This window comes from Embiotoca jacksoni, unplaced genomic scaffold, assembly GCF_022577435.1.
Source record: "Embiotoca jacksoni isolate LCO1_2020_lvr unplaced genomic scaffold, fEmbJac1.0.p SCAF_32, whole genome shotgun sequence".
Lineage (NCBI taxonomy): Eukaryota > Metazoa > Chordata > Actinopteri > Embiotocidae > Embiotoca > Embiotoca jacksoni.
In genome coordinates, this window is record NW_027185384.1 from 5,023,270 (window position 1) to 5,035,992 (window position 12,723).

At 41.6% G+C, this 12,723-nt stretch overlaps 1 protein-coding gene across 2 annotated transcripts in view; it reads left to right on the top strand.

Moving 5' to 3' along the window:
• The first annotated feature begins 476 nt into the window (after positions 1 to 476).
• tbc1d22a (TBC1 domain family, member 22a) overlaps positions 477 to 12,723 on the top strand; it is a 120,167-nt gene continuing 107,920 nt past the window's right edge. For both annotated transcript variants that reach the window (XM_069164779.1, XM_069164778.1), the window contains exons 1-5: positions 477 to 678; positions 1,039 to 1,095; positions 5,124 to 5,307; positions 5,954 to 6,206; positions 9,562 to 9,744. In XM_069164779.1, coding sequence (XP_069020880.1) covers positions 617 to 678; positions 1,039 to 1,095; positions 5,124 to 5,307; positions 5,954 to 6,206; positions 9,562 to 9,744 — 739 coding nt within the window. In that variant the 5' untranslated portion in view covers positions 477 to 616. The remainder of the gene's footprint in view (positions 679 to 1,038; positions 1,096 to 5,123; positions 5,308 to 5,953; positions 6,207 to 9,561; positions 9,745 to 12,723) is intronic.

Sequence of the window (12,723 nt, forward strand, 5' to 3'; positions counted from 1 at the left end):
AAAGCCTTAAGTAAAAGCATGAGTATTATCAGCAAAAATGTACTTAAAGTATCAAAAGTAAAAGCTGAAAATGCTAACTGACGGTGTCGTACTATTATATAAGATGTTTTTGGATTCATATTACTGTTGCATATGCATTTTACTGCTGTATTTTAACTTTAGATAGGCTGCTGCTGGTTAGTTTACATCTACAGTAATGCATGTATGTTTGTAGCGTCATCACATGCACATTTCTCGACAGCGTTGAAACCCTCACTCACGATAAATACATCAGTTTAAAGCCATTGATGGCTGTGAGTGAGTTTCTCTCCATGCCTCAGACCGGTCCCTACTAAATGCTTGTGGTCCTCTTTGGGTCGGTGGAGCGTGACGTCACCAGTCTATCAAGCCCACCTACCAGCAGATCTCACTTGCGATTGGCTCTCAACGAGGAAGTGTCTTTTCCAGCCAATCACAATTGCGCTTACTTGCCGATCAGGCAGTACCAACATGGCAGCTTTTTGAGTTTTTGGAGGAGGGGGAGCTGGTGTAAATAAACACACATTTAACATTTCGGAGACAACGACAGCGTCGAGGTGTTTGAGTTTAGAACAAAGCGGACGGCAGGGGGGGGAAAATGTCGACTGACGGAAACAAAAAACAGTTCTGGAAAAGAAATACAGCGAAGGTTCCTGGCAGGTAAAGTGACGTGTTCCCTCCTGTCGGGCTAGCTTAGCGCAGCTAGCCGTACTCGACTGACGCTGCGCCGCTGAGCTTCAAAACGCGACTCGGACTCCCACCGACGGACGCGTGTTCGCCGCGCAAAGTTTACAAGTTTGACCCCTTTTAACGCGCCGGCGTCTGCGGTTCAAAACGCGACGGCAGACGGGAGTTTACGTCTCGCTCGACGTTAGCTGGCTGAGAGCTACGCTGCTAACGCTGGCTAACAGTTTTACCCCACATCGTCACAGAGTAGGAACTAATGACGACAACAACAACAACAACACAAATCGACGAGTTTCATTCATTTACATTCTCTTTCCTTCACTTCCTTTGCAGCATTCAGCACGTCTACGGCGCACAACATCCACCTTTCGACCCGCTCCTTCATGCAAAGTGAGTTCAATGTACTTTGTCATTGTGAGAAAATGCCGTGTTGTTGTTGTTGTTGTTGATGTTGATGTTGGAGGAGTAGTCCGGGCTGCTGTTCAACTTCGCCAAGTTTTGATTTTCATGGGACTCGTTCTTTGCTCCTTAATATCTTTTTTTTCTTTTGGTGGCAGATTTGTTGTTCGTGAAACACAGATTGAAAACATCTCTCCTCCTTAATGAAGATCCGATCTCATTTTTTTTTTTTTAAGTCAAATAATAACAAACGTGGATTTATATACGGGTTGCATCAAATGTTTTCCCCTTCATTTTGAATGTAAGGTACATGTTCAAGATGTTTTGGGGTTTAATTCTGTCTTGACTGCCACCTTGTGTGACCTGTATTGATTGGTCAGTCCCGTGGTAAAAATGAGAAGACATAAACATAAGGATTCATTCACTTTATTGCCACGAGAGTGATTCGATTACATTAAAGTCACTCTCACATCTGAAAGTCTGGACCAAAGTCTGAAGCAAGATTCATATTTTTGTTACATTTTTGTACATGTGATCCGGTTCATTTTGGTTTCATTCTGCAATTTCACGAGCACACTCAAGAACTTTGCATTTCACACCTACTCTCTACTTGACATTGATTGTTCGTAGAAGGGCTCGTGTCTGATGTCGGTGTGTTGTCAGTTCAGCAGTAGCCTTTTCTGTTCAAATGAAGAAAAAAGAGTGAACAGATTCATTTTGGTGCCAATATACCGTTATTATTCTTAAGGCGTTACAAGTGACACTCAGAAAATATCTTATAAGTCTCTGTATTTTATGGGGTTTTCAAGCTGATTATAGAGTTCTTTGATGGACCAAGTTCTCTCTCCATATAGTACCGCGGCTTATTTGTTTTACTTCTTTTCCATTTTTTTTTTCTTCTTCTTCTTCTTCTGTTGTTAAATGAATCAATAAATGAACGTGAACTACAGAGGTGGTCCAGCAGGTGCTGCTTCAATTTCCTGTAATTGGTCTGAAAGTCCAAACGATTCACAGTGTTTTCAAACCACAAACGAACCGAATAATAATACAGTTTGAACCAGACCGAGACCACCTCTTTTGGTTGGACCACATTTTGGTGCTTTGGTCTGAACCGTGGGCTGAGTCACCTTTCACATCTGCTGTTTAGGGTCCAACTGAACCGAAAAGTCTCAAAGTCCGTACCAATTGTAGTTGTGAAACCACCCTTGAACAACAACAAAAGCCATGCAATTTTAATGAGTTGCTAAACAGCTGCTCTATTTTCAAGCCACGTCCCAGTCATTTATGTGGAAGTTTGTTTTGCATTCAGACAGCTGATGAGGACACAAGCTGTGACATCACAGACTGGGATGTGGCTGCAGTTGCAATCATATGTCAGATCTCCTGGCAACCTTTTGTTTGCACTACTTGAACTTTCCTGCGTTGCGTAGGAAGGTAGGAAGTAACTCCACCAGACTTTACAGCTGTTGGATGAATTGGAGAACAACGTAAAGGAAATGAAACTTACTTTCAGTTTGTTTGATTTGAACATATTTGAAAATCCTGTCCAGTGCAAAAAAAGAATATGTCGCCTGAAATTAGAATATAAGTGGAAAGTGTCATTATGTTTAGGGCTACAATCTGTCTACACAGGGCTCGAGTGTGTGTCAATATGTGAATGAATAAAATTGAGATTGAATGCAGCAGTGAATAAAATAGATATATAGACACTATTCTATGTAGTTTAAAGAGGGAAAAAAACAGTAAAATCTAGAAATGTATAAAACCTTGTGAACCAACTTCTGAGAAGGAAATGTTTTGGGCTTCATCCTCTGTCTCTCTCTCTCTCTCTTGCTCTCTCTCTCTCTCTCTCTCATGCACACGGACACGCACACACGGATAGGGAAAGAGGGAAACAGTTTATTATTCATTAATAATCCTTTTCTTTCCTCAAATTAATGTTTAATCATGTACATTTCCACAGAGGGTTGAATTTAATTTTCTTGTTTTTTGTCGGGGTACAAGTTCAGACTTTCCCCTTTCTTCTAAGTTATGATGGAAGTAAGCTAATATGGACACGTCTTCCTCTTTCCTTTATTATGGTAATCCTTGGCTTTGTAAGAAATCAGAGCGCCTCCTTCCCTCCACCCCCACCCCTTATCCTCTCCTTCCTTTTTCCTCATCGCATGATAAAACAGGAAAGGCTGAGTTTGATTGAATTCTCTTTTTTTCTGTCGCATTTGTTGTTCTGGCTGAATAAAACGGTGTCCTTGCCGCACAAAGAATGGTAGGGTCAGTGTTATTAGGTGTTAGAGACCTGCTTTTGATTCAAGTATATAAGAGTGTGTGTGTGTGTGGAGATGGTGACACACATCTACAGATCTACGCAAAAGTTTGGACACCAAATGACACATTTTGTTGATTTTCCAAGTGAAAAGAAGATTAAAACAAACCTCGGTCTAAACTTACTGAACCATGTATGTAACACTAGAGGGCTTTTAATTTGAAACGAGGGCTTTTAATTTGAAACGGAAACAGGTAGTTGCGGCATTCAATCGACCGATGGTGTTAGACATTCTTCAAATGTTAATGCACTGTTAACAGAAATTCTAGCACGTGCAAAAGTTTGGGTACCCTTCTACTTGTAATGTCTCAGATCTGACTTGTATTAGCAGGAATTGTCAGGTGATGACAATGCAGAGCTGATAAATACTCTGGAGGACCAAGAAAACTAGATAAAACTGCACGTCGATTCAAGGAAACCTGCATGATACCGCAAAGGCTATACAGGAAGGTTTAACTGACACAGGAGTTTTGGGGCACTGCTCCACTGCGCTGCATTGATGCATAAACGGGGTCCTCAAAAAGAAACCATACCTGAAGTTCAAATTGAGCTCTTTTTCTCAAAGGTGCTGCATTTGATGAAAAGAACACCTTGCCATCTGTTTAAGCATGGGGGTGGAAATATGCTGCTTTGGGCTTGTGTGGCAGCCGGTGGCACAGGAAACATCGCATGGATAGAGGGAAGAAAATATTCCACTAAATATGGGCAAATTGTGGATGCAAATGTCAAGACACTGAAAATAGGCTGGCTTCTGCAACAGGACAGCTATCCAAGGCAGACCTCAAAATATACAACAAACAACTTGAAGAAATACAAGATGAGACTTCATTAAAGATAACTGAAAATCTGGGGTCGAAAGCATGCCGTGTACAGACCCAAATCCACTGTGTGAATATATGGGTCTGGCAACAGTCTACTGAGGATTGTTTCCAGTCGTCTATTAATTTTGAAACTATTGGAGCAGCCTTTAACCAATCGGCATTGACCACCATAAACCGTACGTTATGTGCTGAACCTCTAACACCACGACCGTTGTTGGAACTCCTTCAATGTCATTGTACTTAGCCGCCCCCACTGGTTGCTTATTGGTCCGCCTTAATCAGAACAGGGTTTCCAGACTATTGTCACAATCAAGACCGAAGCTGAGAGCAACAGTCGGCCTGAGCCAGGTTATGCCGAGCATACAAGATAGCCTCAACAGATCTCAGAACTGAAAGTAATCTGCAAGGGAGGGTGGTTGAAAAGAACAGAAAGGCTCGTCAGGCTTTGTTTACAAAAAGGTATTTAAGTTTTAATGTCTGCAAAATGGGAGTACAAGTACTGACTTAGTCGGACGTCTAAACGTTTGCTCAAGCCACAATTTGCCACTGCTGTTTATTCATTTTTATTATATTAATATTTGAAAAAAGGCTAATTTTTAAGTGGGTTCATTCTCTTTGTAAGGGCTTGTGTTATATAATTTATTTGCACACTGGTCAGTATCAAAAACAGCCACAGTCTTTGTCCTTTTTTTTTTTTTTTGGTCCTTATCATCATTTTGGTTATTAACTTTATCTCCATCTTGTTTTCTCCGATTTCTTTTCTTTTTCTTTCCCCTTCCACCCCCAACCTTTTATCTTAATTTGTTTTAATATCATCCTCCCTCCCTTATCTTCTGTGTGTTCGTGGGCTTCTCTCTTCTCTCTCTGTCCTCCAGTCTAATCAAAGCAGGCAACAAGCCGCCTCCGGCCACACCAGGCAAGCCGAAGAAGGCCACCACCTTCCAGGAATTTGAGAGCATCACGAGTGATGCCTGGGATGTCGGGGATGATGATGATGAGCTGCTGGCCATGGCTGCACAGAACCTCAACATCGAGGTCGTTATGGAGACAGCCAATAAGGTAAACAAACACATTCAGCGGCTAGCTGGAAAACAGGTCGCCCTATCCACTGTGACAACATAGAGATGTTCCTCGTGGATCCTTATCAGTCCTTTAAAAGGCATTTTAATGAATGTCCATACTTTTAAACAGTTTCCTGTATCTGCAATAAGCACATTTTTGTACTGGACAATAAACACTTGCCAAAAATATTCAAAAGTTTTTGACTAAAAGTATTGTGTTATTGTCTGTAAGACCAACCACTTCCCTTTTAAGATTGATGTTTACGAAAAAGATTTCTGACCCAGTTTTTTTTTGTTTGTTTTTTACCTTTATTTAACCAGGTAAAATCAATTGAGAACCAATTCTCATTTACAATGATGACCTGTCAGCACAGTCCACACAGTAAAAGTAAAAGTAAAAGTTACTAAAGCACTTTCTTCCAAATGTTGAAACTCAGGGAAAATTGCACATTGTTTACTACATTTTTGTTTGTATTTATCTTAAGCAAGTAGCAAATATGCCGAATCTCTAGTCACTAACTTAGTTCACAGAATGAAGACCATTTTACACCTTTACAATGTTTTATATGGAGTTAAACCACTCCTGTCTGTTAAAAGCTGAACCTCAGCTTGACCTGTTTTTTCCTGACCTGTCCACTGCACAGGTGATTGAGAATCACAGCAAGCAGCAGGAGAGACAGAGGCAGGATGACACGGCAGAGCTGGATCAGAGAGAAGAGGACACACAGGAGGAGGTGGCAGAGGACGAGGAGGACGAGGAGGAAGAGGAGGATGAGGACAGAGGGGAGGAGGGAGACGTGACCAACCCAGAGGTGTCGTTTGCCTCCCAGAGCAGCCCTTACACTGATAGTCGCCTCGTGAAGTCCCACAGCGAAGCTCCAATTGGGTCACCTAAAGGTTAGTGAACACCATTTGTCAGTGTCCAAAAAGTTTTTCTTTTTTTCGGCTCTCCTGCATACTAAAAGAATATTCTGTAAAGCACCACTTACATTCCATATATATGTGTATATATATATATATATGTGTGTGTGTGTGTATATATATATATGTGTATATGTGTATATATATATATGTGTATATGTGTATATATATGTGTGTGTGTATATATATATATATATATGTATATGTGTATATATGTATAGGTATATGTATATATGTATATGTATATATGTGTATAAGGGTTAAATATGTGGAAAGGAAACAGAAACATGTCATCATCAGCATTATGTTTTCTGTATTTATTTACTGTTGTCTCGCACCAGCTTTGTGCATCTTCAAATAACAAGAAATAACAGACACAAAGTATTTGTAGAGCGCTGCTACTGATGGCAAATGTAGTGCTTTGATTGGGCTTGCTCATATTATTTTAAGTTAATTCAATCAAAATTTCAAATATTTATTTTAATACCATTTCAGAATTTATGAAAATGAAGTGAAGTGATTTAAAGTCTTTGAAGATTTGACGTGAAATGAGTTGAATATATGTACTGCTGAGAGCCTGTTCACACTATTAAATAACGTTCACTGAAGAACATAAGCACCTTAATATTTACCCATGTAATTATCTAATTACCTTTGAGCGGTAAATCTCTCCAGGAAAACATGGAACATTTCTCTGTGTCTCTTCGTATTGAGAGAAGTCATGATTGTGTCTTTTCATAATGAAACTGAGGTCACTATGATGGAAGTTATTATTAAATTCAGTTCTTACACTTATACACTTAACAAGGTCACTTGGAGCATCCTCACATGCTGGCTTTTGGAGTAAGTCTGGCACAAAATGACTCCAACAGCATCCACAGCTGGGAGGCCTCATGCCAGATTAAGAATTGACTGCTCAAACTGCAGATATGTAAATGAAAAACACATCTGTCTGTAACAGCTGTAACAATTGCCAAGTGTGTCGAAGTCTCAATTTCAGCGAACAGTTAGTTTTATGTTTCCACAATTCGGGAGATAACGTTGAGCTTGGGACGACTCTCATTTCAACAGTTTAAACTGTTTTACAGCATTGGCACAGTGTGTCTGACAGCGCTGTTATCCCCCCGGTATCACACAATAACAAAAATAGAATATGCTGTAGTGAAGAGCAATTTTTCATTGTAACCCTGTGGGGCATCTGTAGCTGCCCCTTCCTGTCATCTTACTTTCTTCTCCTCTTGTATATAAACATCAAGCGGCTGTAGAAACAGATACCTTCCCACCTCCTCCTGCTCAGTTTGGATCTGTTTCCTCTGAGCAAAGTGTTTAAATCTGGTAGGATGCAGCAACATGACACAGAGCAGTTGCTGCCTCACTGTAGCTTTATGGACTGTAACAATACATAACAACAACATAATAATAATAATTATATATATATATATATATATATATATAGCTGAAGTTGAAGTTGATAAAATCGGCAGCTGGAGCAGATGCTCATGCTGTACTTTGGGAACGTTTGGCTGACTGTTGTCCTGTCTGGCAGGTCATCCGCCTGTCTGCCTGGGTGTCTGCTTCTCTGCCTGCTGCTGTGTTTAGATACAGATAACACAAGCAGCCCATTGCCTTCAGGCACTTCCTCTTATCTCCTCAGAGAAGACAACGCACAGGCTCCTCTCTTCTCCTCTCCTCTCCTCTCCTCTCCTCTTCTCCTTCCTATTGTCTGGTACAGGAAAGTGTGGTCTCTCTTTGTGTGTTTGTACTTACATGCATGCATTCCTCTTTTTTTCTTCTAATAATTGATGCAGTATACTGTGACAACCAAGTGAACATTCCTACAAACTTCATTTAACTTTTTCTTTTAATAGCCTTTTAAAAGTCAAGTTATTGAATAGACTATGAAAGGGCTTATTGTTACAATGACACAAAAGGTTCCACTACAGAGAAGCTATTGCCGGCTTTCATAATCTTTTTTAATTTTTGTAAGTGCAAATAAAGCACTTGAGAACAGATTTGTTGGCTTTTATTACTCTTGTAAAAGCTGAAAAGGATATTAAAATCTGCAGCTCTTTGTATGATTGTGAACGCAGTAGCTGTTTGGTGGTTTTGCTTGTAGCACTAAGAGATGTTGGCGATGCTGTTGACAGGGCTCCTTATGAACTTCAGCTCATTGTGCTTAGTGTGACAAAAGGAGCATCCCTCTCCACATTGAAGTCCCGACCTCACCAGCTTGCTCATAACTTGTCTGTGTGGTGTCTCTGTTTTGTGACTTTTTAAATTTTTTTTTTTTTTTTTTTTTTTTTTTTCACATCTGGGGGAACATGTGGCTCTCAGCAGACTGAATTAATGTGTTTGTCTTCCTGTTGTAGCGCCTTCATGGTTGAGACAGAATTATTGCAACAAGCACAACTGATGCTTTCCTGGAGGCTCATTTGGAAACAAGCCACTAACAGTGGCTGTTTACTACCACCTGGATAGATACATTACAAAACTATACAATAATGTTAAATCTAAAAGGTAATAGTCACATTGAGTTCTAAATTTAAGACACTGTGTAATATGTATTAGACTTGTTGTTTGTAAAATACCAGCTACTTTAACCTGTAAAACGGTCCTTCAATGTAACTGATGTAAGAACTTAGATAGCAAGATTACTTGTGACGTTGTTGTGCACAACAGTTACCTTGCAAATATAAATTACTGCCAGTCGACTATTGTGTCACCCTACTGGACTGCTCATAAAAAATGGACATCGTCCCTGGGTGTGAAAAGTGAAGCCGGTGAGGAAGTGCCTACCAGTGCAATTCCACTGTGGCTCCATTTAAAAGGCATCAGCTTCTCTAATGAGATACAAAGTCAATAGAATTTGTTTCACAAGTCATTATGGTGTCATTAGCCAACACCTCTCCTTACCAGTCTTCTGCTGGTCTTAATTCCATGATTTAATTAAACATTAGGCCTCAAAGAGAGGTATGTATGAGGGCACTCCTGGGTTTGATTGACATGCCCGGGGCGCAGTCAGGTTGCCGGTGTAGGTGGTCGGGCTTGGTGTCCTCAGGTTCTCAGTCGGTCCACCTCTGGCTCAAATATGGTCATTTCTGGCTCCAAAATGCCGGACTCGAGGTTTCAAAACAGCAGTTTACAAGCCAACGGGTGACGTTGCGCTCGGTCGCCTCTCGGTCACCTCGTGACTGCTAATATCAAAGTGAAGAAAAGATTCAACATGTCCAAAAGACGCGAGGCCGCATCGTCTGAAGCCTCCATTTGTTTGCGAGGGTGTTTACGTAACCCATCACTCTCTCTCTCCCTCTCATTTCCGTCCTTCCACCAGATGCAGCGGGAGAACACGCAGGCCTCCACAGACAGCGCTCCCTACCCCACCGGCCGCCCCTCATCCCGCTCGTGGCTCGCATGGCTGACCAGAACACATCTGGCACCCTCGCCATGACCGAGAGGGAGGCGTCCCGCCTGGATAAGTTCAAACAGTTGTTGGCGGGGCCCAACACAGATCTGGGTAAGTGATACTCAACTTGGAAGTGTGTTACTATGTGTGGCCTTACTTATTTCACTATTTTCACTTTTGCTCGGTCTCGCTCTACATTTATCAGTTTTTGTTTTTGGTGGAGCATTCTCCGCGCTCTTTCACTTTTTCATTTCCTTGCACTCTTTTGCTTCCACTCTCGGTCTGCCAGCTGTGCTGCGCTTTTAACGATGCTGTGAGGGAGAAAGTCATCCAGCCATCTGGACATGCAGATTACGAGGGGAAAAAACACCAGCAACAACAAAAGCAAATGACAGGCCTTTGTTCATAACCAAATGACAGGCCTTTATTGTTTATCCAACCCCAGAGACTTTGTTTGCTACCCTAGTGGCCATGAAATCCTTACAGACCTCCCCACTTTCCAGCTGACTTTGTGTCCTTTGCACTGAGCTTTTGGGAATGGCTACACACCAACTTGTTGAATTAATTCCTCTGTTTGAAGTAGATAGGCCACATCAAAGTGGTCATCAGACGATTCGCCTGTCTGAGTACACATGTAGCTAGTGACTACTCTATAATTTAGAGGATGCTATGTGCTGAAATGCGGATGATCGCAGATGCAGAACAGTAACAGCCTTGAATCTGAAGAGTTATATGCAGTTGTCTGAGCTGACGTGTGCTCGGCAGCAACCTGGGAAATGAGGGGTTTTCTGAAATCATTGGATTTTCTTTTATTTGACATTTATTGACTGAAAGATTAAGCATTCCATGGGAGGCTTTTTTGTGTGTGTGTGACATGTTTATGGCGTAGTTGATCAGTCACATGAGCCAATTTAATATATAAATATGTAAACATTTTTTTTTTTTTTTTTACTTAAACGCATAACATGAACATACATTTTGATGTAGAGGCCTTAGATTTGGTTATTATGGATTTGTGGCCAAGATTTGTACTGAGTGGGGCATTTCAAAATTGAAAGAAAAACTTGTCTCGCTGGACAAATGTCGAATTAACTTTTTGTTTCTAAAGTACCTCAAATATATCTTTGGTACTTAGATTTTGTAATTTCTCTCTACTTATCGGCTGACTTTCAGGCCAATACTGACACGCCTGTAATGTCAGCTGTCAGTTTGTTGTTCAGGCTCACAATTGCAATAAGTGTCAGAATTCATTTGGTTTATCTACATTGTTTCAGGGATTTAACGTTTCCCTCAGATATTCCTCATTACTTGCGTGGTATTGATAATTATTAATGGCAAAAACATCTGGATCAGTATGAGTTATGATTAAAAAAAAAAAAAAAAAGTTCAGAGGTTTTTACCCGCATCAGCAGACATGGCTGATTGGTTTGGAGGACTTTGCCACTGCTTTACTTTCCACATGTAGATTACTTTTAAGGTGCACGCACTGGGAGCGTTGGCCAAGGTCCTAAAATGTAAATGTTTCATTAGGTTTGAACGGCCTTCGTCAGCACTCTGCTGCAACCCCTTGAAAACTTTTTGAACCAAACAAAATGGTTCACAAGTCATCAGTGTTAGTCAACAGCGGTCGCGGCTGGCTCAGGCAAAGTGTATCTTGTACATCAGCAGTGTGTCTTGAGATGTCAGCCTCCATTAGGACCTGCCAGGCATCACATGCCGGCTGTCTAAATTTAGTTTAGTCTCTGCGCCATGATTAGATAGCCCAGAACGGGCGAGCCTCTCTGGCGGCTGCTGGCAGCATGAAAGATGAACTTCATTCACGGGACATAATTAAGTGAAGGATTTGGAGGAAGGGGGGTGTGCTGGGAGGTGATAGGGGAGGGGAGAAGAATGGGGCAGATAAGATAAGATAAGATGAAACTTTAATGATCCCCGTGGGGAAATTGGGTCATTGCAGTACCAAAGAATGGGATATAGATGAGAATACTAATAGGAAAAAAAAAAAACATGAAATTGCCAATATCTGATGGAATTTAAGCCTTTCTAAGAGAAAAGTAAATAATATCACCGCTTGCTTGTAGTTATGAGTCCTTTGAGGTGTTGGTTTGCTTTTGGGCATTGTATAGTTTTCAGGGAATTTTACTGCCCTCTGTACTCAAGCAGATTCAAGCATTTAAATGGAAAGATGACCTGACGGATATCACTACTTGTCCTTTAAGGGGAGGGTCATCATTCATACTCGCTGTGTCTGACACATTTATGCTCATACAAATTCACACATGCATACCAGTCGACACTGTCAGCGGGGATGACGCCCCCTTGTGTGGAAGAAAAATGTGACCGGCTGTCCTTGAGCTCAAAGGACGGGGGCCGGGATGATCCATCGGCTGGTTCCTCACTTGAATGGTGTAATTAATTGAGGTGGCAGGCACGTTTTTGGGCCAAGCCCCCCGACATGTACGGGCTGCCCGTCTCTGGAGTCCACATGTGTGCTTGTTTGTGTCTGACTGTGCTGGTCAGTGGGATTTTCCACTATCTGTGTCTTAGCTTAGTTACAGTCTAACACTGAGGAGCATAAATCTACTCGCCCATGCCCTCAGTGAGTTAGTGAGAAACTGTGTTTGTACTAGTGAAACTCAGAAGGAAATTATATCTCGGAAGGATCGGCGGTGAAAAATACCCTTCCCATTCTTTTTCCTCATCTGTCATTTTCCTTTTCTCGATCGTGTTTAATTTTCCCAACTTACCTCCATGATCTCCAGGGTGTTCAGATCTTTAACATCCGTCAGTTTTTCTCTCTCTGCCTGTTTAACTCTCTCTCTGGCTCTGTCTCTCCGTTGAGCCTTGCGACAGGTTGTGACAAGAGCCTGTTTAGCATGTAAGGTCATGTAGAGGGCGATGACCTGTGTGTGTGTGTGTGTGTGTGTGTGTGTGTGTGTGCGCGCGTGCGTGCGTGTGAGGAGGGTGATTGATGTCAGGTTGATCTCAGCTAATTATTCCTGATGTCCTGAGGCCAGCCTGTCTGTTGAGTGAACCTGAACACAGCACCCACTGCACACTCAGTGAGGAGGAAGCTATTTCATCAGGGAA